General features: G+C 40.8%; 1 protein-coding gene across 1 annotated transcript in view; it reads right to left on the reverse strand.

Annotated features, from left to right (window-relative positions):
• Positions 1–25,244, reverse strand: part of SDK1 (sidekick cell adhesion molecule 1) — a 539,910-nt gene that overhangs the window by 330,158 nt on the left and 184,508 nt on the right. The window contains exon 4 of the mRNA XM_059896610.1: positions 11,242–11,375. Coding sequence (XP_059752593.1) covers positions 11,242–11,375 — 134 coding nt within the window. The remainder of the gene's footprint in view (positions 1–11,241; positions 11,376–25,244) is intronic.

Here is a 25,244-nt window from a genome sequence, read left to right on the forward strand (position 1 = left end):
ACTCAAAGTGGGGACCAGGGGACCAGACAACAGGACAGCAGTTACAATGGTCCGCAGTCACACCGAGCACCGTCCTACCCCAAATCTCCTCTTCTTAATTATCTCACTGGTGCCGCACCTCTCCATACACGAAAGGGAAGGTGAAAGTTCTGCTAACAATGCTCTTCTGACCTCGGAAGCAAAATTAATTGCTCCCTTGCCTGTGCTTCCACATTTTCTAACGAAGTCCGTTTCATTTGGCATTTAACACACTGTATTCTTGTCATTTGTTCATGGATCTGCCTCTCCTCAAGAAAAAGCAAGCTCAGGAAAGGCAAGGACCATGTGTCTTATTCAGTTTCCTCAGTGTCAAGCATAATGCCTGGTAGATATGAGATGCTCAGTGTTTCTGAACAAAATACCAGAAAGGAAATCTGATTTTTTTAAAATGGGGGGGTTATACATTTTGGAACAAAAATGAGACACGAAGACCCTAAAAGTCAAAGGAAACGACCCTGCAGCACTTCTGACTGCTTTTCCTCAGACGTACAGGGACGAACACAGAAATGGTGTAGGGGTGACTCCAGAAGAGCAAAGTATGCAAGCTGTGCCCACAATGATGATAAGGCTACTTTTCTATGCATCCTTGAGTGTTCTTCCAGGCTAGGGTGATACTCAAAATACTTAATGACCACCATGCCCACACGGTAGTGGTACCAACCAATTAGCACCAAAGCCAGTGGAGGCACAATGGTTTCATATCCAGTCCTTCAGGTGCAGACTTCAGAGGTGGATACAATCCAGCTAATCTCAATGCCAGTATAGAGTTCAAGGAAGCAGAACTGCTGACTTGATTTCCATCAAGAACATGCTTTCTGTCGTAATTTTTTAAAATGTTGTAACTCAAATGAACAAAGAAATGAAAGGCTCTAAATATTTCCTATTCATTTTATATTTCTTTATGATAGTAATATTTTTGCATAATTTTTTTCTGAGGCCATTTTCTCTATTCGGTTTGGTCTTTCTGAGTAGACCAAAGACATGTGAAACCCCTGAAACTCTCTTAAATGAGCTAATAACCAAAGGTCAACCTCTTTGTATGGCTTTTATACATAAATCATTCTGACTAATCAGTGTGCTTCCCAAAGTCTTAAGGAAAGGAAAGGCAGAAGGCTGAATTCTGGAGCACATCTGTGCTGGAAACCTTCCCAAATGAGAGCAAATCTTTGTGTGATTCAGCCCTGTCTGAATTAATATAGCCATGGAGTGACACACTGACAGGGAGATATACTAGCGTGTGCAACAATCTTTCAAGGAAAGTGAAGGGAGAAGCATAGTGTGGGACACTTAATACCAGATGGGATGCAGCTCAACAAACTCCATTATCAGTAAAACAGGCAAACAAACAAACAAACAGCCCACTCCATGGGGTCAGCTGAATGGGTTGCCACCACTGACATTTCTTTTCAAGTTCTAACTCCTACTCCTAAGTCCAAGTTGGGGACCAAAATGAAAAAAACAGTCATTCTTTCAAGTCTTTCACTAGAGTTTTTGTACTTCTGGGTTTTTGCTTGTATCTTGTTCCCTCGGAAAATCACACAGTACAGCCTTCAGACTCGCCAGAGGGTCATTCATGTCTATAACTAAGGTGAACCAGAAAATCCCCAGCTCACTTTTTTATGATTTTATAAAACTATGCAGAATAATAGTCCTCAGAATCCACCTTAAGAAGCTACACTTGACAGATATTCCTGGGCCAACAGCAAGTTACACTGACAATCAGAAGTCACATTTCTTACACTCTCTGATGACCTGCTTTGCCACATAGAGAGCTACACTAGGCTCTGAGAGTGGGAACTGATTTTGTGCCAAGGAGGATATTTCTGAAGATCATAAAAGGTAAGAGGGCATAGGCAGAATAATTACCTGAAATAACAGAGACTCACAGGCAGAGACCATTGCTAAGAACTCACTAATCGGAACACAGAAAGAGTCTACATCTTAAGATAAATTCCTGGCTTCTATTATTTCTGATATAAATTCCACCTTTTTTTTAACATCTTTATTGGAGTATAATTGCTTTACAATGGTGTGTTAGTTTCTGCTTTATAACAAAGTGAATCAGCTATACATATACATATATCCCCATATCTCTTCCCTCTTGCATCTCCTTCCCACCCTCCTTATCCCACCCCTCTACATCTCAGAATCAAAGTGTTCTTGGAAAAGTGGGGAATCCAGCACTTTGGATCTGGTAATGATCTTCACAGGAGCTAAGCGGCCTTTCACTTTAACAATACTTTACCCAGTTTTCTTAAGGCTTGATTTAATATTCTCAGCTACCGTGCAAAGATCTACAGTTTTACTTACCTGCTGTAATTGCCTTCTATAAGAGCCAAAAGAACATCATTTATTGTGATCAGTAAGAAAACATTATGACTAAGTGGTAAAGGTAGATCTGAGCTGTCATCAGAAGGTGACCAAATGTTAGGCTGCATACACAAAGCAGCAACCAGGTTAAGGACTTTCAACATGGTTTTAAAACTTGAAAACAATTCTGCAATATAAATAATCTACAAGCTGGAGTTTGAAAACCTCAAAAACTCTTAAGGAAGAGAAGCTAACCAGATGTTTCTGAATTAACAGATTCAGAATATTGAACTCATTCATAAAAGGAAAGAGTACTGGGAAGTGTGCATCATTTGTATTCAATGACTGAGAAAATTCTATTTACAACTAACAACTAGTTCTGTGGTCTCATCTCAGCTGATAACCATTACTTTGCTTGAGGTTTCCCCAAACAAGATGTATAATGAATAGATGTTAGAGTTCATAAAATGACTGTAAGGAAAATTCAGTTTTCTATCCCCTTTGTCTGTGCCCTCTAAAAATTTCTTATCTTTCCATATCAATTATAGTGTCAGAGAAATCAGACAAAGCGCTTCAGTGAATGTAATATCCGAAGTGATGAGAGCTAGGAAGATACTTACTGCATGAGTAAGTGAAAATGTTGAGTCACTCTCCATGTAAGTTTTGAAATGTTATGCTTCCATATTATGAGCCTATAGTGCAATGATCTTAAATTCTCAGTCACCTAAATTCAGGATGTGTCTGAAGACACTGGATCCAGAGCCAAGGGTAAAAGTCATTAGGGTTACTTCTATTTACAGTTCTAAAACTGCCACAATTAAGAGTCCTGTGTTTAAATATCTGAATATAATCATTTAAATTGGTATGGTTAACAAAGGGGCAGGAGGAGAGGTGGTTTGGAGAAATTATTAAAGTTGAGTTCTGGCATCAAAACAGAAGCTCTCGCTTTTTAAAACACAGCCAAGCTCCTCTGAGGTCGGGTGTGTAAGAGCTCTTGATGGAGAATCTCCAGTGCAAAAGGAGGGCTGACTCGGAGGACGGCTACTTTCCCCAAGTTTGGCCTTTTCCTTGGGCTTCCCTCATCTGTACACATGTTGGCACCAAGGGCATGCCCAGCCTCCTTCCAGGAGAAACGGGGGGCGTTGGGAGTCAAACAAACCTTGACTTGAATTCTCAACTCCCCATTTACTATTCTTGTGATTTCCATCAATAACCTAACTTAGGGCCTTGGTGCCCTCAGCTTTGAAACAGGTTGGTCATTAAGGAGCAGGGCTAATATGGAAGGAAGGTGCACATGAACGCCTGTCAGCAGCTCAAGGAGCACCAGTGCCCTTCCTCTACCTATGCCCTTGGGGAATCACTTAACAGCTTATTTGTAAATTCTCATCAAATCTGATATAGCTTAGAACAGCTTTGCTCTTATATCTCCTAAAACTATCACTTCCACAGTTCAAGTTGACATCTAAAGGTTTTCAATACAGATTTGAAGAACTGCAAAGAATATAATTTCCAGTGTATTTTAATATTTTAATATTCTAGTGTATTTTAGTAATATAAACTATTGCAGCACTCTTTTATATGTATCCAAAGGAACCTAAATATTTGATAGAGTAGGTCTAAGGATTTGATACACAGCATCACCCATTTAAGCAATACATGAACAAGCACTAATTTTTAATATCAGAAGTTTACATCATTTCTATTTTTCTTCCTGAACTGGTATTTCCATTATACTACTCCCACAGAATTTTATCTTAATTTACTATATTTAATGATTCAAAGTATTTTACTGATCACCCTATCATAGCCTCTGAAAAAAATATGTATATAAATTAAAAATTCCCAGCAACCATATGCCTCTGGGGTTAAAAAAACCCTCTTGGATTGAGTTATTGCTACAATTATTATTTGCAGTCTGTGAAAGATAAATACATGTATAACAAATTTTGATGAATATTATATATAAAAGAAAAAAAATCACTGGAAATGCATCTCTCCAAGAGATGGATGCAAGGTTTACCCTAATTCTAATCCTTCTTTTCTTTTTTGTAAAAATAACTGCTGGGAAATTTTGCTCATAGAAAAAAGTAGATGAGAATGGAGGGAATTTTGTTATAGAAATATCTCTCAATTGTTTAAACACCTCTGAGTATACCAAAAGTCACAGGGTGATTTATTAGTTAGGATAGACTACTTTTTGTTCCAATAACAAATAAACCCTGAAATCTCAGTGCTTAGCACACCAAGTTTTACTTCCCACTTATATCGAGTCCCATTCAGCCGGGGTGATTCTCCAGGGCTGTTCTTTCCCTGCACTAATTCAGCCTCTGGGCAGCTTCTACCTGGCGGCTCTACCATCTCCATGGGTGGCCCGGCCACTGTGGGCCCCAGGGGGAAGGCAGAGCATGAAGGTGACTTGCTGGTTCTTAAACACATGGCCCGGAAGTGACACACTCCCTTCTACTCCACACTGAGTGGAGTTAGTCAGTGGCTCCAAGCTGCAGGTGGGCTGGAAATGTCTTCTTGTCCTAAGAGCAAGGGGACTTTCTATCACTCAGCAATCAATCACCAGAAATTATTTGTAATTAAATGTCAGCTGACAATGCATTTGGGTGTTGCCTCACTTTGTAGACAGCAGGGAATTGAAAACTCCTGATTTATAAAATGATTTATTTCCCAGTTACTAGAGCACTTCACTTTCCCAGTTCTGACACTGATATTTAGAGTTATCCCTTTGTTTGGCACCTGCAAGTCTGTAGCCTCAGATAATGCCTGTACTAAAGAGTCGGGATGGATGTGACACGTGCCCATAAGAGAAGAGCCCCCTGACACACAGGCATCCTCAGGATGATCTGATTTTAATTTTTTTAATTTTTTAATTTTTAATTTATTATTATTATTATTATTTTTGGCCTCGCTGCAGCTTGCGGGATCTTAGTTCCCCAACCAGGGATCGAACCTGGACCTCTCAGCAGTGAGAGCGCCAAGTCCTAACCGCTAGACCGCCAGGGAATTCCCAGGATTATCTGATTTTTGGAAAGTGTATAAGAAAGCACCTGGAAACAGATGTCCTGAGAATTATACATGCCTGCTCACCCTCTTGGAGACCTGTGGGCACCCTGAGAGGTACTCACAGCCCGATCTGAAGAGTGTTGCTTTGGGAGAGTGAGGACGTTGGGCATCTCAAACGTGTTCAAAAGTTGAGGGCAAATTATAATTCATCGTTTAACCCAATGCCCTAAGATTTACCAAGGGTGAAATTAGGCTGAAATAAGTCACAAAGGGGAAAAGAAAGACAGATTGGGATGAAGAGAGATGGGAATTCCATGGAAAGAACATGAGTAGATAACAAAAATAACCCAGTTTTGTCTTGCGGAGGTGAGAAGAGAATTAGGGCCTCATTATTTTTTAATCACTTTGTCCTTTTTTTCTCAAGTCTGGTTGAGAATCCCCAGCTGTATGCTTCTTCTAAACCTCATTCACCACCATTTATACATACATTGGGTTCGGAAACAAACTATTAGGACTGGCATTTTCATTTGTGTCTTTGAACTGAAACCATAAGAAGAAAACAAACCCCTAATGCTATTGTGCAGATGGGGTCAATCAGTGGGATGGCTCCGTCACACTTCGCATGCAAGCTGCCCCAAGGGAGATCCAAAAACTCTCATTTTCAAGGTGCACAGCATGCCTTCCTATATCTGTTTGCTTTCAGAACTTTCCAGTGGGCTGTGGTTTCACCTTTGCCCGGTAGGTGGATTTACGTATTTGTGTACTTAGTTTTAACTGAACTAACTCTCACAGGGTAGGTAACTGGATACAAAAGTACACCTGGGAAGAAATCACAGATGTGAGTTACTCACAAGTCTAGCACAAAGGAGCGACACAGACACAAATGGCAACAATGACACCTGTGCTCTCCATCAGCCACGTTCCAGGACAAACGGTCCTCTGTAATCAGATGTCGGAAGAACTCGTCCAGAGAACAAACTATCAGGAAGACCAAGTAAAGTATGGATTTTCATTCACAAACGGTATATTGTGCTGTGAGACATGAACTAAAGATGGAATGAAACTTTCATGATTAGCAAGATACCGTTTATTTCACCTTTCAGTATTTCACCTTTTTGTACGACAGCTAAATACTCGTACTTTATAAACAGCTCAGTATGCATATACCAGGGGTGAATGTCAAGGCTTCCTTACTGATGGTGTGCCTATAAAAAGGCTTCAGAGACCATAGCCTAGACTTAGCTCCTTCCATAACCAGCTCCGGGAGGTCTGGGCAGAGCATGTCGTATGCTTCATTACATACCCTACTTAGCAGGTCAATACATGCTAAACGATTAAACTCATCATTCTACTGTAAAGTATACTTCCTGTTTATGTTTCTGAAAATTCTGGCAGTCAAGTACCATTTACCCTATAAAGCCATAGCTGGATCTGAAATCGGTCATTTATAATATAGACACTGCCTCAGGATTGCTCTTTAATAACATTTCAAACCGGTCCTACGGCTTCGGCCATCCAATTCATGTCAAAGAACAACTGAGAGGCGTATGCCTGGCCCTTCTCTCCCTATAATGTTAGAAGCATGAAGAAAATAAGACAGAATTTTATCCGGGCACACAAAAGCCATGTTTTACAGGGCAGTCCTCTTGGACGACTGTTCCTAGACATTAGTCTCAGGAATTCACTTTCAACTACTAACCATACATGAGGTCTGCAGTTAAATTAGAATTATAGAGGACAAAAGAATGTTAAGTGGTCATCAGAATTAAAAGCAAGGGTTTGCCAGCCTGAAGGAGGATCAGTTGAAATGATACCCCACCTGCAAATGTTGTTTGAGGAGCAGACATTAAAATGAGAGAGGCGAGAGAGGCAGTCATTTCTTTTCTAATCTAAGCTTCATCTCCAGCAGAGAATCTCATTACGCTGGACATTCTGAAGATTGGGTCAGAGCTGATCATGTGTCTAAGGTATGTACAATGGCATTTAAACAATTAGTTAATCACTGTACAGAATTCTTCTCATCTTCAAAAAGAAACTCTCATTTACACATTAATTCAGTTCGGAAGACCTGATCCACACAAGTTAACTCAATGTAAAATCTTCAAAGTGAAAACCAAAAACAGGTTGACAGGTGTATAGAGCTTGCCTGAGTTTGACCTCAGAATGGAAATGTGCACTCTCAGGCGAGTTCAGCGCATTCTTTTTCTGGTGTGCAGCTGAGCCACGGGAGCCAGCGATGAAAAATTCATGCAGGGCGCTTCAGCAGTCCCACCTATGGCCTTAACATCTGCTGGCTTCACGTCACATTAAAACTTCAAAGTGAATCCACCCCTGAGATGGTGGCAAGCTTTCACTGGGAGCAGGAGAATGGATAGTTCAGAGAAGTCCTCTCCTTCCCAACAGGAAATACCTGTGCAGAATATGCTGTAACTTACCCTCTTAACCATATAAAAGGGCAGGGGTGGGGGGGAAGTTAAGGGATAATAATGCACAAAACAGCAGGCGGTACCATGACGGGACTGCATTTCACTTCTAATTGTCATGCTTTTTAAAAATTTTATTTATTTTTATCTCAACCGTCTTTATCTTTTGCTTCCCATAAGCTTCAAGTGCAGCCAAAATATTTAGCAACTGAAAAGGTGGTGAGGTTTTGAACTCTCAAGTACACAGTTGTTTGGGAAAATATGTCACCTCCTCCTGTTAGCTGGGGGAGAGCGCATCACGCATTTTGATGTTTCGAGGCAAGGCTGGCCCTGGGTGCTACTCCACCTCGACACTAGGCTGTCCCTGCAGGAGGAACAGTTTATTATGACGACTGCAAACAAGAGGTGGGCCGCACAGCACTTTCCACTTTTAAATTAATTACAGTGCAATCCACCAGGAATTTAATTTCCAGTACCCTACCACCTTGATCGTATTCACTACAGAAAGGTTCCCTACTTTATTCTCCTGATGCCAAGGGAAAATTTATCATCGTTAAATGATAATTGGCTGTAATATCTTCAGATTCTTCAGAATTGCTGGCTGGCAAGTTTTTTAAATTTTTCATCAATCTTGTTTGGTGTTTTTACGAAGCCTACATTAGGAAAAAGAAAAAAGATGTCTAAGCCTGCAGAACACACTGCATCTTACTACCTGCATGAATAGGTCTTGAGAGTATCTAATTCCATAATAAATCCGGTGGGCTTGTGCACCCTCTGTATTTCACAGCCTCACACGGTGCTGCCTGGGAAGTCCTGAACTGCAGTTTCTCCCCTTATAGCATTTGTTGCAGTCCAGAAAGGAGCAAATTTAAACAATCAGTTCTGGGGAATTCCCTAGCAGTCCAGTGGTTAGGACTCCAAGCTTCCACTACAGGGTGCAAGGGTTCAATCCCTGGTGGAGGAACTAACATCCCACAAACCAAGTAGCATAGCCGAAAAGATTAAAACATAAGTAAATAAAAATGAAAATAAATAAACAGGGACTTCCCTGGTGGCGCAGTGGTTAAGAATCCGCCCGCCAGGGTTCGATCCCTGGTCCGGGAAGATCCCACATGCTGCGGAGCAACTAAGCCCGTGCGCCACAACTACTGAAGCCCGCGCGCCTAGAGTCCGTGCTCCGCAACAAGAGAAGCCACCGCAATGAGAAGCCCGCACACCGCAACAAAGAGCAGCTCCCGCTCGCTGCAACTAGAGAAAGCCCGCGCACAGCAACGAAGACCCAATGCAGCCAAAAATAAGTAAATAGAATTTAAAAAAAGAGACTATTTAAAAATAAATAAATAAATAAATAAACAATCAATTCTGGGGTTTTCTGCAGATTTATCAAGACTTCTGATCTTTAGAGCTTTTCAAAATAGAATTTTAGTGAGAAAATGCATGATTGGGTGCCCTTTAAATTTTAGGTAAATCTAACACATCAACAGTGAGGTTCACCCAAGAATTAAAATAAGGCCATTTCCTCAACCTCCTTACTTGTCACATTTTACCTGGTCCCCATAAAAAGCAAAGAACACAGATGGGGACAGAATGCAGGTTTTCTCCTAAGATTTAAAATAAGTCCGTCCATACCATCAGCTTCCTTATATCTCACCTTCTACACATTTTACCCAGTGCTAACGAAAAGATAAAACTACACAAGGGAACGAAATGCAAGGCAGTTAATTATAATATTTATGAGCTGCTTCCAATATGCTTCTTGGTTAGAGTAGACACTGAAATTATTTAAAAATTTACATATTCCAATTATCTAACGCATGGTATGGCGTTAGTACGGCAACTTACAAATTTACTGTATTCGTTTTATTTTCTACTGGCTTTGTAGAGCGGGCATGTAGGAAACTACTAGGTGCGGACTACTTCATACCTTTGTGATGTTATTAGCATCAAGTTAACCAGAATATTTGTGGAATTTTTTCCCCCTCTTCTAATAGACTAATGTCAATTTTTTTGTTTCTGACTCAGAATTCCACCAATTTGACCTATTATTATCCTGGTATGTATATTACAATTGAGTGCTGAATCAGATTTGCTAAACAGAATAAACGGCTCTAATTATAAAAGCTGGAAGTCATTAAAATTATCACAATATATTTAATAACAAAATTTCCATCTTTTATTATTAATACTGAAAAATCTCCATAAATCATTCTTTTTCTACTATGATTCTTGATTCATAGGGTCCTTTAAATAGCAGTACAACATGCACTGGACCTTGTGAGCCCTACACTTAATCAATGGACACAACTCTCCAAAGCACCACAAAGGCCCCGCTGATGGCCAGATCTGCACCGCCTGTGGTCTGGAGCTGAGGACTCAATTCCTAGAAATTAGGAGCTGGTGGCAGGGTGGTGGCCACCTAGGAGCACTTGATGGGCATGTGCGGGGCACGTGGGAGCACACGCAGTTAATGCCCACCGTCTCCTGACCGTGGTGCTGTTCACCCAGTAAACTCTGTTAGGCCTAAAGCAACTGGATTCCTCAAGGACCAGGAGTAGCAAACACTACGGTCTATCCCGCGTATGAGACAAAACTTTTCAAACTACCCGAAGGGGAAAGCCATTCCTTCAAGGTGGTTTTTAAAAAGATGAAATCTACCACTATACAGACAAATCCACTTAACTCACTCTTGTATGACATGATCATAATATTTTGAAATCTACCATGACCATTTCCCAACTGTATTTTCTCAACAGCATAATCACTGCATTTCATACCATGAAGCTTCATGCTGCAGACATTTGGTGGCATCTCTGAGATGCACCTGTTGTTCTCTTTTAGCTCCGAGTTCTTGCTTCTGGTCATTTCCCCCTTCTCCGGCAACCAACTCTTCCTAGTAGAATTTCTGGAGCCTTCTTTCAAAGGCCAAATATTTAAACTAAGTTGCCTCAAACTAAAGCATCCTTAATTAACTGAACATTTAACTGGGATGTGTGTGTATTTTCTTCATGATCCGGGCTTTTAGTTATTCTTAAGATATACTCCTAATTTTAACACAACTTAGTATATATATTTTCTCAAAGATTTTTTTTTAAATTAAAGTAAAAGGACATAACCTGTGGCCTAATCTAGTTGCAAGTTTCATGGATACAACCCCTTATAAGCCAAAAGATGTTTTGCTGTTGTTAAAAACCATACACATTAACAGAGTACAAAAGCAAAAATGTTATTTTAAATTCCCCCAAACAAATAAGATCCTGTATTTAGAATTACCGGTCAGATTCACATTTTCTGCCTATCAGTTCAAAGAAAGCAGCTATAGACACTGGATCAATACTGAACCATAATCACTAACCCAGAGAGGTAAGATTTATTGCAAAATGCCCCTTGAGATGGCGGTTATTAATTAAATCCAGAAGTTACTGCTTTCACAATGACCATGTGGGATTTTGTCACTCACTTGCTATGCTCAGGTGAATGAGTGGGCTGGTCTTGTTCTCCCCATTCCTCTCGTTGACGGCCTGCACGTAGTAAGCCCCTGCATCGCTGGCCGTCGCTGCCAGGATCACCAGCTGGTTCTCCAGCGTGATGGCTCTGCATCAGGGAAGAGAAGAGACAGTGTCAAGGCCGGTCCATGGAACTTTGTATTTGTAAGACAGATTAATTTACTAGGCCGACCATAAGGGAATGTCCAGAGTTGTTATTGTTGTTGTTGTTGTTTTAAAGGTTAAAAAAAGATCTGGAAGGACAAAAACAAATCCCCAGGCCGACTTGAGGAATGAGTTGGTGGCTGAGCCTGCTGAGGTCCAATGACGTGCTGGCTCTTGCCAGGGGTCTGGGAGCTCCAGGCGCCACGTCCGTACATTTGGCCCACCCTCCTTCTCTTAAGAAATGAGAAAATGGAGGATCAGAGAGGTTAAGTTGTTTTTCCAAGGTAAAACAGCAAGGTAACAGTACCAGAGGGAGGACTAGGTCTTCTCACATGTAGACTGGTGCTCTGCCAACCATACCATACACAGACTCTCACCCTTACTTATTTAAAAGAAGAAGAAGAAGAAAAACAACAAACACAAATTCCACAAATCCAAATAACCTTTCCTTAAATGGGTGACCCAGTATCCTTTGCTCATGTTATAGTTCTATATTCTTTTTACTAGTTAAGGAGGTTGGGGGGTAGAACCTGTTAAAAAACAAAAAAAAAAACAAAAACAAAAAAAACAAAGGTAAGTGATCTTTTCCTTGGATGGTGAAGTGCACTTTGAGGGTCAGACACATTCTGAGCACCAAAATGTCATTTAGCCTACACTCTCATCTTCAAAACACTAGGAAACTCCTGGGACCCTGGAGTCCCACAACTGTGTCACTCTACGGACGAATAGTTTTATTTGTTCATTTTTAATGCTAGATAGTCATAGCCCTTCCAGAGTCAGCTAAACTAAGATCTCTACTCTAGTAACATAAAAAAACATGCAGGACGTAAAACCGGGGCCTCAGATGTAAATTCGGGGCCTCAGACGTAAAACTGGGGTCAATGATGTAAATCCGCGACCTCGGATTGGATGTGAATCTGGGGTGCAGACGCCTGTCAAGCCCAGGCAGAGTCCCTGGCACGCTGGGTGGTGCGGGCGGCACAGATGGCCCGGCTCTGACCCTGAGGACACCAGGCCGCCACCCTGCCCCTCCGGCAGCTCTGGGTCCCCATTGCCACGTACCAGCTAGGTGGTTCCAGGGATCTGGATGTCCATGTCTTTGAGGGACCATTACTTCGCCTGCCACATGCTTGTGGGATCTTGGTTCCCAGGCCAGAGGTCGGGCCCGAGCTCCTGTGGTGGGAGCTCCAAGTCCAAACTGCTGGACTAACAGAGAACCTCAGACCCCAGGGAATATCAATTGCAGTGAGGCTGCCCAGAGGTCCTCCTCTCAGCACCAAGATCCAGCTCTATCCAACTGCCTGCAAACTCCACTGCTAGAAGTCTCAGGCCAAACAACCAGTAAGACAGGAATACAGCACCATCCATCAAAAAAAAAAAAATGAAACAACAAAAAAATATGTTACAGATGAAAGAGCAAGGTAAAAACCTACAAGACCAAATAAATGAAGATGAAACAAGCAAGCTACCTGAAAAAGAATTCAGAGTAATGATAGTAAAGCATGATCCAAAATCTCGGAAATAGAATGGAGAAAATACAAGAAATATTTAGCAAGGATCTAGAAGAACTAAAGAGCAAACAAACAGTGATGAACAACACAATTACTGAAATTAAAAATACTCTAGAAGGAATCAATAACAGAATAACTGAGGCAGAAGAATGGATAAGTGAGCTGGAAGATAAAATGGTGGAAATAACTGCCAGGGAGGAGAATAAAGAAAAAAGAATGAAGAGAATTGAGGACAGCCTCAGACCCTCTGGGACATTAAACACACCAACATTCAAATTATAGGGGTCCCAGAAGAAGAAGAGAAAAAGAAAGGGTCTGAGAAAATATTTGAAGAGATTAGAGTTGAAAACTTCCCTAACACTGGAAAGGAAACAGTCAATCAAGTCCAGGAAGTACAGAGAGTACCATACAGGATAAACCCAAAGAGAAACATGCCAAGACACATATTAATCAAACTATCAAAAATTAAATACAAAGAAAAAATATTAAAAGCAGCAAGGGAAAAGCAACAAATAACATAAGGTTAACAGCTGATTTTTTAGCAGAAACTCTGCAAGCCAGAAGGGAGTGGCAGGACATATTTAAAGTGATGAAAGGGAAAAACCTACAACCAAGATTACTCTACCCAGCAAGGATCTCATTCACATTCGATGGAGAAATTAAAACCTTACAGATAAGCAAAAATTAAGAGAATTCAACACCACCAAACCAGCTTTACAACAAATGCTAAAGGAAGGAAACACAACAGAAGGAAAAGACCTACAAAACAAACCCAAAGCAGTTAAGAAAATGGTAATAGGAACATACATATTAATAATTACCTTAAATGTAAATGGATTAAATACTCCAACCAAAAGACATAGACTGGTTGAATGGATACAAAAACAAGACCTGTACATATGTTGTCTACAAGAGACCCACTTCAGACCTAGGGACACATACAGACTGAAAGTGAGGGGATGGAAAAAGATATTCCATGCAAATGGAAATCAAAAGAAAGCTGGAGAAGCAATTCTCATATCAGGCAAAATAGACTTTAAAATAAAGACTATTACAAGAGACAAAGAAGGACACTACATAATGATCAAGGGATCAATCCAAGAAGAAAATATAACAATTGTCCAAGAAGAAGGTATAACAATTGTAAATATTTATGCACCCAACATAGGAGCACCTCAATACATAAGGCAAATGCTAACAGCCATAAAAGGGGAAATCAACAGTAACACAATAATAGTCAGAGACTTTAACAGCCCACATCCACCAATAGACAGATCATCCAAAATGAAAATAAATAAGGAAACACAAGCTGTAAATGACACATTAAACAAGATGGACTTAATTGATATTTTTAGGACATTCCATCCAAAAACAACAGAATACACTTTCTTCTCAAGTGCTCATGGAACATTCTCCAGGATAGACTATATCTTGGGTCACAAATCAAGCCTTGGTAAATTTAAGAAAACTGAAATTGTATCCAGTACCTTTTCTGACCACAATGCTATGAGACTAGATATCAATTACAGAAAAAAAACTGTAAAAAATACAAACACATGGAGGCTAAACAATACACTACTACATAACCAAGAGATCACTGAAGAAATCAAAGAGAAAATCAAAAACTACCTAGAAACAAATGACAATGAAAACACAATGATCCAAAACCTATGGGACGCAGCAAAAGCAGTTCTAAGAGGGAAGTTTATAGCAATACAATCCTACCTCAAGAAATAAGAAAAATCTCAAATAAACAACCTAACCTTACACCTAAAGCAATTAGAGAAAGAACAACAAAAAAATCCCAAAGTTAGCAGAAGGAAAGAAATCATAAAGATCAGATCAGAAATAAATGAAAAAGAAATGAAGGAAATGATAGCAAAGATCAATAAAACTAAAAGCTTGTTCTTTGAGAAGATAAACAAAATTGATAAACCTTTAGCCAGACTCATCAAGAAAAAAATGGAGAAGACTCAAATCAACAGAATTAGAAATGAAAAAGGAGAAGTAACAACTGACACTGAAGAAATTCAAAGGAGAGAATACTACAAGCAACTCTATGCCAAAAAAATGGACAACCTGGAAGAAATGGACAAATTCTTAGAAAAGCACAACCTTCTGAGACTGAACCAGGAAGAAATAGAAAATATAAACAGACCAATCACAAGCGCTGAAATTGAAACTGTGATTAAAATCTTCCAACAAACAAAAGCCCAAGACCAGATGGCTTCACAGGCGAATTCTACCAAACATTCAGAGAAGAGCTAACACCTATCCTTCTCAAGCTCTTCCAAAATATAGCAGAGGGAGGAACACTGCCAAACTCATTCTATGAGGCCACCATCACCCTGATACCAAAACCAGACAAAGATGTCACAAAAAAAGAAATTATAGGCCAATATCTCTCATGAACATAGATGCAAAAATCCTCAACAAAGTACTAGCAAATAGAATCCAAGAGCACATTAAAAGGATCATACACCATGATCAAGTGGGGTTTATCCCAGAAATACAAGGATTCTTCAATATACACAAATCAATCAATGTGATACACCATATTAACAAATCGAAGGATAAAAACCATATGATCATCTCAATAGATGGAGAAAAAGCTTCTGACAAAATTCAACACCCATTTATGATAAAAACTCTCCAGAAAGTAGGCATGGAGGGAACCTACCTCCACATAATAAAGGCCATATATGATAAACCCACAGCCAACATCATTCTTAATGGTGAAAAACTGAAACCATTTCCTCTAAGATCAGGAACAAGACAAGGTTGCCCACTCTCACCACTATTATTCAACATAGTTTTGGAAGTTTTAGCCACAGCAATCAGAGATGAAAAAGAAATAAAAGGAATCCAAAGCAGAAAAGAAGAAGTAAAACTGTCACTGTTTGCAGATGACATGATATTATACACAGAGAATCCTAAAGATACTACCAGAAAACTCCTAGAGCTTATCAATGAATTTGGTAGAGTAGCAGGATACAAAATTAATGCACAGAAATCTCTTGCATTCCTATACACTAATGATGAAAAATTTGAAAGAGAAATTAAGGAAACACTCCCATTTACCACTGCAACAAAAAGAATAAAATACCTAGGGATGAACCTACCTAAGGAGATAAAAGACCTGTATGCAGAAAACTATAAGACACTGATGAAAGAAATTAAAGATACAGACAGATAGAGAGATATATCATGTTCTTGGATTGGAAGAATCAACACTGTGAAAATGACTATGCTACCCAAAGCAATCTACAGATTCAATGCAATCCCTATCAAATTACCAATGGCATTTTTCACAGAACTAGAACAAAAAAATTCACAATTTGTATGGAAACACAAAAGACCCCGAAGACCCAAAGCAATCTTGAGAAAGAAAAATGGAGCTGGAGGAATCAGTCTCCCTGACTTCAGACTATACTACAAAGCTACAGTAATCAAGACAGTATGGTACTGGCACAAAAACAGAAATATAGATCAATGGAACAGGATAGAAAGCCCAGAGATAAACCCACGCACATATGGTCACCTTATCTTTGATAAAGGAGGCAAGAATATACAGTGGAGAAAAGACAGCCTCTTCAATAAGTGGTGCTGGGAAAACTGCACAGCTACATGTAAAAGAATGAAATTAGATCACTTCCTACCACCATACGCAAAAATAAACTCAAAATGGATTAAAGACCTAAATGTAAGGCCAGACACTATCAAACTCTTAGAGGAAAACATAGGCAGAACACTCTACGACATAAATCATAGCAAGATCCTTTTTGACCCACCTCCTAGAGAAATGGAAATAAAAACAAAAATAAACAAATAGGACCTAATGAAACTTAAAAGCTTTTGCACAACAAAGGAAAGCATAAAAAAAGATGAAAGGACAACCCTCAGAATGGGAAAAAATATTTTCAAACGAAGCAAGTGACAAAGGATTAATCTCCAAAATATACAAGCAGCTCATGCAGCTCAATATCTAAAAAACAAACAACTCAATCCAAAAATGGGCAGAAGACCTAAATTGATATTTCTCCAAAGAAGATATACAGATGGCCAACAAACACATGAAAAGATGCTCAACATCACAAATCATTAGAGAAATGCAAATCAAAACTACAATGAGGTAACACCGCACACCAGTCAGAATGGCCAACATCAAAAAATCTACAAACAATAAATGCTGGAGAGGGTGTGGAGAAAAGGGAACCCTCTTGCCCTGTTGGTGGGAATGTAAATTGATATAGCCATTATGGAGAACAGTATGAAGTTTCCTTAAGAAACTAAAAATAGAGCTACCATATGACCCAGCAATCCCACTACTGGGCATATACCCTGAGAAAACCATAATTCCAAAAGAGTCATGTACCACAGTGTTCACTGCAGCTCTATTTACAATAGCCAGGACCTGGAAGCAACCTAAGTGTCCATCAACAGGTGAATGGATAAAGAAGATGTGGCACACACATACAATGTAATACTACTCAGCCCCTAAAAAGAAACGAAATTGAGTTATTTGTAGTGAAGTGGATGGACCTAGAGTCTGTCATACAGAGTGAAGTAAGTCACAAAGAGAAAAACAAATACTGTATGCTAACACATATATATGGAATCTAAAAAAAAGAAAAAAATGGTTCTGATGAACCTAAGGGCAGCACAGGAATAAAGACACAGACGTAGAGAATGTACTTGAGGACATGGAGAGGGGGAAGGGTTAACTGGGATGAAGTGAGAGAGTGGCATTGACATATATACACTACCAAAAGTAAAATAGATAGCTAGTGGGAAGCAGCTGCATAGCACAGGGAGATTAGCTCAGTGCTTGTGACCACCTGGAGGTGTGGGATAAGGAGGGTGGGAGGGAGACGGAAGAGGGAGGCGATATGGGGATATATGTATGCATATAGCTGATTAACTTTGTTATACGGCAGAAACTAACACAACAATGTAAAGCAATTATACTCCAATAAAGATGTTAAAAAAACATGAAAGATAAATAACTTCTCATGAGAAATTTTAACATAATAAAACTTTTTCTTCCTGCTACCTTGTAAAACCTTTTTCAAAACCTCTTGATTTTCAGACATTTTATAAGATTATCTTAAGAAGTTACTGCTTATTCAGGGTTCCCTCAGGATATATTACAGTTTGAGATCTCTACGACTAACTTACCTCATTTCTCATTTAAGAAAATTTCCCTATTAAGAAGTTTTCAATTTTTAGTCCCATAAAAATATTTCAAAAAAGCTTTACTATAATTATTTATGATTCCTTTATAGAACCATAGAAATTGTTCCATTTTATTTTAGTATATGTTACACTGGCACCTAAAATTAAATATCAATATTTATTACACATGAAGTTACACATTTAATAGTACAATTTAAAAACTGAATATATCATAAATTTTTTCTTTAACATCTGATTTTTGCCATAGTAATTTCAAATATGCCTATTATTCCTCAGAATTATTCTCCAAAAAGTCCATTAATTCTCTGTATTATTTATGATGTTGTTTCAAGGGTATTGAAAATTAATAAGTACATAAAGAATAGAAATATTAAAGTTTACATCTGTTATGATTTATAGATTTAAGCTCATTTTTTCTTTTAAATGTCAGTAGTAAAGTCAAAAGTCATGAAGAAAAACCTATCTATTGCCAAAAAGAACACCACAGAAATGCCCAAACTTTAGAGAACATTAGATTAATGAGGATCGATTCCCCAGAAGACTTTATTCTTTTTTCCTATCCATCTCTTTCTGAACAGGGCATTTCTACAAAAGAACCAGATTTTTTAATGAAAACTAAAATATCTAAAAACATTCATCAAATTCAAAATTCTGGTGATTGTTATAACGCTTAAGAAGAACAATGTTTAAAGATAATGAAGTAGGTACCAAGCATCCGTGCTCTCAGTCTTCTTTCCCAAGAGACCCTGACTTTGCTGTGGTGCCCATGCCTTCCCCAGGCAGCCACGTGATGTGAGGAAGTCAGCCGGCCCCGTTCCCAGCACCAGGTTTGCTACCCCAGCAGTGTTCAAGACAGTGAGGAACTGCCATGGGACCCAAGTTGCCCAGTCAGACCAACAGGAAGGACCGTGCTTGGGGCCAGTCAGGACACATGCTGCCCTGTGGGCTGCTGGTGGCCACCTTTACAACCCTGAGGGAAGGCAGTGTGTAAACAAAAGGAGGAGGAAGGACAGAATTTTGAGAATCAGAACAAATCAGACCACAGCCTGAATGTAATGATGAGAAGTAAGCTAAGAGATCCTTTAAGACGACCCTTATATTTGTTCATAAAATATTCAGTGATAACTTTAGGTTACTACGTTGGGGCTGACTTCCAACGTCTACCCCACATCCCACCCTATGACAGCAGCACTGTGGTGTGAGAACTGACCCCACCTGGGGGTCAAGGTTATCCAATCCCTCCTGCTAGTGACTAACACAGGAAACAAGGCTTAAGCCAATCAGCCTACGGCATATACCTGGGGACTGTCATTGGTCTGGGGTGGCCACACCTAAGTTAGTTCATCAGATCAATGGGCAGGATCTCCATCCCACGGCTGGGGCTCAGGCTTTTTCTCCCTCCACTAGATGTGAACAAGGAAGCATGTTGCCCCAGATGTTCATGGTGACAATTTTATGGCTGTGAGGGGAACAACCTTAACATGAAGCTGACAATGTTAGTGGCAGGACAAAGAGAATGGAAAGCACCCAGGTCCTTGACCTTGAGAACCTGGTGGGATCAGTGAACTGTCCTGCAGGCCTTCTTGTCTCTGGACTTCTCATTTCACAAGGTAATGTACTATACTCGTGCTTAAACTTGTTAAGTTAGGGCTTCTGTTACTAGAAGTGAAATACATCCTGATACAGATTCAAAACAGCATACACAATAGCATCAATTTAGAGTAAAAAAACCCAAAGAAAACCTAAAACGTGTATACTCTGTACATAGGAAAATAATCCCATATATCAGTCTATCTATATGAATACATGAAATGTTAACAGTGGCCAGCTCTGAGTAGAAAGATTCCAAGTTATTTTCTTTCAATTTCTGTTTTTTAAAATATTTTTCCAATTTTTCCATAAGAAATATCACTTTAGTTATCCAACAAAAAATTTTCAAATTGAGTGCAAGGGTATGCTAAGTAATTATGGTAGCAAAATTTAATAATTTGTCTGTATTTATGAACTACGTGGCTTTTACTATAATGTAATTCCAAAGTACTAATTTAAAACTTACACTGATTATATAGGAAAATTACAGTATTAAGCCAGAGATTTTCTTTTAACGTTATTAAAATAACTGTATGTATGGTTTTATGTAAAATTATTTCCTTAGTATTTCCCATCTTAATTCTACATTTCAAAATGAAATCTAACTTCAAAATAATTCTAACTTCTAATTCCATGGAATAATAATAAAGAAAATAAGAAAAAAAAATGAAAGCACTTAGTCCAGTGTGGGTGAAGTGTGCTGCAGTCTCAGTAGTTGTGGTGCACGGGCTTAGTTGCTCCGCAGCATGTGGGATCTTCTCAGACCAGGGCTTGAACCCGTGTCCCCTGCACTGGCAGGCGGATTCTTAACCACTGTGCCACCAGGGAAGTCCCGATCTTTGACACTTTTAACACACAGCAGGATGGTAATACAAACATTGATACATACATTATGATGAAAATTAAGTAAAGGGTTCAGTAAAATAAAAACTTTGCCCATAAAATATAAAAGTATAATTTGGGTCTGTGGTTTTACTATTACAAATGTTAACGCAGCATTTGATTAGTTTCAATTGTCATTTGAGTACATCTTTAAAAAAATCAGAGTGCAGAAAAATGTAGAACATTAGTTTTTAAGCCCTTAAAAAATAAAAACAAAACATTTAAAATATTCCCCATTTTAATTAAACAACTTTTTAATGGGTTGGTTCTAAGGTTTAGTGTTCTGAGGATAATCTGGATCTCAGGCCTCACAGTTTAATAGCAAGATCAAAGCAGACAACTTTAAAATTGATGAACTTCCCCTACTTGTGTAATTACAAGAACTAAAATTGCTTCCCAGTAGTTTTGGCCATGAGTCTCTGGATACTCAGTAAATGTTAAGGCACTGGAATGACATGTTTACTTAGTCAAGAAGTAAACACTTGTTGCTCAGCATTCGTTCTCGGTGCAAGAAGAACATTTTATTTATTTGTCTATCTACCTATCTATTTATTTATTTATGGCTGCGTTGGGTCTTTGTTGCTGTGCGTGGGCTTTCTCTAGTTACGGCCAGCAGGGGCTACTCTTCATTGAGGTGCGTGGGCTTCTCATTGTGGTGGCTTCTCTTGTTGCGGAGCACGGGCTCTAGGCGCGTCAGCTTCAGTAGTTGTGGCTCACAGGCTCTAGAGCGCAGGCTCAGTAGTTGTGGCACATGGGCTTAGCTGCTCCGTGGCATGTGAGATCTTCCCGGACCAGGGCTCGAACCCATGTCCCCTGCACTGGCAGGTGGATTGAACCACTGCGCCACCAGGGAAGTCCAAGAGGAACATTTTAAAAGCAAGTGAAGAAGAATTTGGGAAACCTATTTCTCAAAATTTCAAACCAAGAGAAGTGATGAGTTGAGTTGAGCCGTGTTCATTCGTAGAACACAGGAACACCCAGGAGAGATGACAAGAAGTAAATGGGATTTCAATTTAGCGCTAGTGCACCCAGCACTGCAGGCTTGCGGAGAAAGGCAGTTGTTAAATTTGAGAGCTACGGTTGTGCAGTAAGGCCCTCGTGTGGTAGGAGAGAAACCAATGGTGACCAGAGAGGGAAGATGCTAGAGACAGGAAGAGGCCGTTCAAACCGCCACCAGCTCAGCGACTGCCACCGTGCATGATTGTGAAACACTTCCCTCCTTTCGGTCCCTTCAGGGATCCTGTTCTATGGCAGGTACAGTTAATCTCATAATGGTAAGTATATGGAAACATACAATTAAATTGATGTAAATTAACCTTCAGTCTAACTCTTCTATACTGACGGTTAACAGATACAAATGGGGTTAAGTTGTAGGGTGGAGTTTCTAAAATGGTAACTCCCTTAAAATCATCTGGATTTCAAAAATATTCAGATACACACGTGTTCTGCCTTATACACAACTGACCCCAGTATTTCAGCACAGAGCCTGACAAATAGTATGCAATTGATAAATAGGTGCTGAAGGAATGAAAAGGTGAAAACATCCAAGTACTCATATTCACATATTTGCTCTCTTCCCTTCTGAGCTTGCAACTACATTTTGGCGCCAGAACCCAGGCAAGGAGAGGAATAACTGAACCTTTTAATAAACGTGCACAGAGCGCCCACTACGTGTACAACACCATCCAGGGAAGGCAGCTGGGAGATGTGGTCATTGGACCACGGAGCTCGCTCCACGGGAGGAAGACCCCCGAAGGCCTGAGAAGACAAGCGGCAGCTGCGTGAGGCCCCGAACGCGTGCAACTTGTCCACGTGTTTTACAGAATGTTAGGAGGAGGACGGGAGAAGCCAAACAGGTCACGAAATGCGCAGGCCTGACCACACTGACGTGCCAGTGACAGCTTCCTGAAAGTAGAACGTGAAATCAGAAAGACAGAGCCGGATCTCTAGCCCAGAGCAGGTGTGACTGTTCAGGAACGGAGGGCTGCTCAGGAGGCGACCCGGGAGGAGACACACGCACCCTCCTGCGGCCCCTTCTACCCGCGCGCCCCCACTTCCACCCGAGGCTCTGGCCAAGGGCTCCTTTGAGGCAGCGCTTCCCCTGAAGGCAGCACATCCAACTCTCTCCCAACCTGTGGGCCTGGTCTGGGGCTTCCCCAACTGCTCTCGAAGGGCCCGGGCCTGGACGTGTGTCCCGGTCAGCGCGGCCGACAGCGGCAGAGAGGAGACTACAGTGGACCACAAGGAAGCAAAGAGGGACTCCCCGCCTGAGTGACAGTGTCCGTCTCTGAATAAAAGCAGACAGGAGCCAGCGCTCAGAGTTCACTCATCTCCTCCAGGCCCCGCTCTTGGAGCCTGGGGCAGAGCAGGGCCTGCCTTCACGTTAGGATCTAGCGGGGTCCACAGAGAATACACCTCCTTTTTCTACCAGAACAAGGTGATTACAGCGATAGGAAATAACACCACAGATAAACTGCGGACGAACTTATCCTGGTGCTCGGTGTTTATATAGAGAGGCCCTTCAAATGTTCAGACAAGTGCGACCTGGATGGAGCAGGGCCTGGAACCAGAGCTGGCCCTGAGTCTGTTCTCTGAGGCTCCTTACTTGGTTTTTTCATCTGTGAAAGAAGGATAACAGTACTCACACCAGGAAGAAAGCGCAAATCAGGCAGTGAAATACTTGAGGCCAACACACAGCCATTCATTCAGTGGGCGGTGGGTCTGAATCTGGCTCCGAGGTGTGGTGCATGTGAATAAGCAATAACATAAGGAATGTAGACAACTGTCCTCTTTGGGGGCTAAACAGCAAGTATGTTCTAGAGTTTTAGTTGACAGACCTCTGTACACACACACACAGCCAGGTGACTGAATTATCAGATTAAAGTCATAAATGATCTGACGCTGCTACTACCTAAAAGTCATCTGCTCAGGGAGCCGAAGTGTAATGATTTAGCAACGAAGCCCAGGAAAAACTCATTTTCAGATACATCCCCCATCTAACACACAAATGGCAAAATCCACTTTACAAGGCTTTAATGCTGGAAAATCCCTGGCATCTTCTCAACATGTATTGATGTGTCACAAATAGAATCGACCCCTTTCCTCTAGAAAAGATACCGAACAATGTGAGGGATGGAAAAGAAATGCAGAAATTACAGGGTAGCTTGATACAACTGGCGAAGGATTTATTTCATCAGGGACTTGTGCCCAGCAGAAATATATTTATTTATAGCAGTTTCTTAAAATTCCTAGCTAGTTTTTGAAAGCATTTTAGTCAATTTATTCTTTAGTCAATTTATACTCAGGGGCCTTTTGCTATTTAACTAATTGTCAGCATAAGGCACAAGGAAGCGGCCGTGCCAAATTTCTGGTGTGGTCATATACCAAAGAATGAAGTGAAACAGGAAGGTTTCGACAGCACTGAGGTTGAGGCATAAAAATTTCCAGCCAAGCTTTTTTTCTCTGCTAAAACAAACAAACAAAAATTTTGAAAAAGAACAAGAAACAAGACTTAAATAAATAAAATGTGTGGAATATGTGTTTTCAGGTCTTTAGGTCCAAAGAGTGACCTAAACCCCATTTTTACACTCTGAACAGAATGTAACATCCACTCAAACTAAAAGCCATTTGAAGAGATGGCAGAAAGGCGTCTAAAAATACATGGGCACCGGTGAGAGCCTCTCTGGAGGCGGGCTCTCCATGAGTCCCTCCACCCCTGAGACCCTCTGAAAACAGAGGGCAAAGCTGATGTTAAGTCCACATTGTACAGTGAGCTAATAAAAACAATACTGAATTCATCCAAAAATTAATGAGTATTTCCACGGCCAAGTAAGACTTTCCCCCAAAGTAAAAGAGCACCAAGACCAGGGCGGCGGCCAACCCAGTGGTCCATGCGTCCGGTGAAGGGTTCTGCAGGGTGTGTAGTGACCCTCCTGCGCCTCGGTGAGTTGGGTCATTCCCAAGGCAGGGTGGGGAGAGGGGGTGGACCCAGCCGTTCCCGTGTAGGGTGGGGTCCAGCAAAGCCTGAGGCTGGCGATCCAAGCTTCCAGACAAGTCAGTTCCTCTCTGTACCCCACTCTCTTCAGAGGAAGGCACGCAGAGCGGGCAGAGCGCCTGACCCTGTCTCGGCGTGGCGTCCCCTGTGCGGGACCATGTCTACACGGCAGCACCAAGCGCGCGGAGTAGCTGCCATGAAAGAGGAGCCCGCGATGGCCGAGGGATCCAGGACAGTCACTAGTGGGGCCCAGGCTTTTCTAAAGGTCTCCACCCACCTGTCAAGTCGGTCCCCATACTAGTTCCTTTCGAAAGAAACGAACTTAGTACAAAGGGGTTCTCCTCTTTGTTCATCTCTTTTTGAGTGTTAAGGGACAGAGCTGTGCCCGCAGAGCTGGGAGCATGGAGCTGACCAGGGCAGAGCCTCAAGTGCTGAAGCGGATCTTCAGCGACGGGGCCCCCAGACTCCAGGGAGAGACCTTCACGCTCAAGGACAGGACTCCCTTGACAGTGAAGGGGAAAATTAATCTAGAAGCAACACAATTTTCCTGTAACTTCTTTTCCTTCTGGAAACTACTATGGGCATGGCCCTCGTGTGTAAGCAGAATGTCTGTTGGTTCTCTGCCTTCTCGGGAGCCCAC

This window comes from Balaenoptera ricei, chromosome 15 (assembly GCF_028023285.1).
Source record: "Balaenoptera ricei isolate mBalRic1 chromosome 15, mBalRic1.hap2, whole genome shotgun sequence".
Lineage (NCBI taxonomy): Eukaryota > Metazoa > Chordata > Mammalia > Artiodactyla > Balaenopteridae > Balaenoptera > Balaenoptera ricei.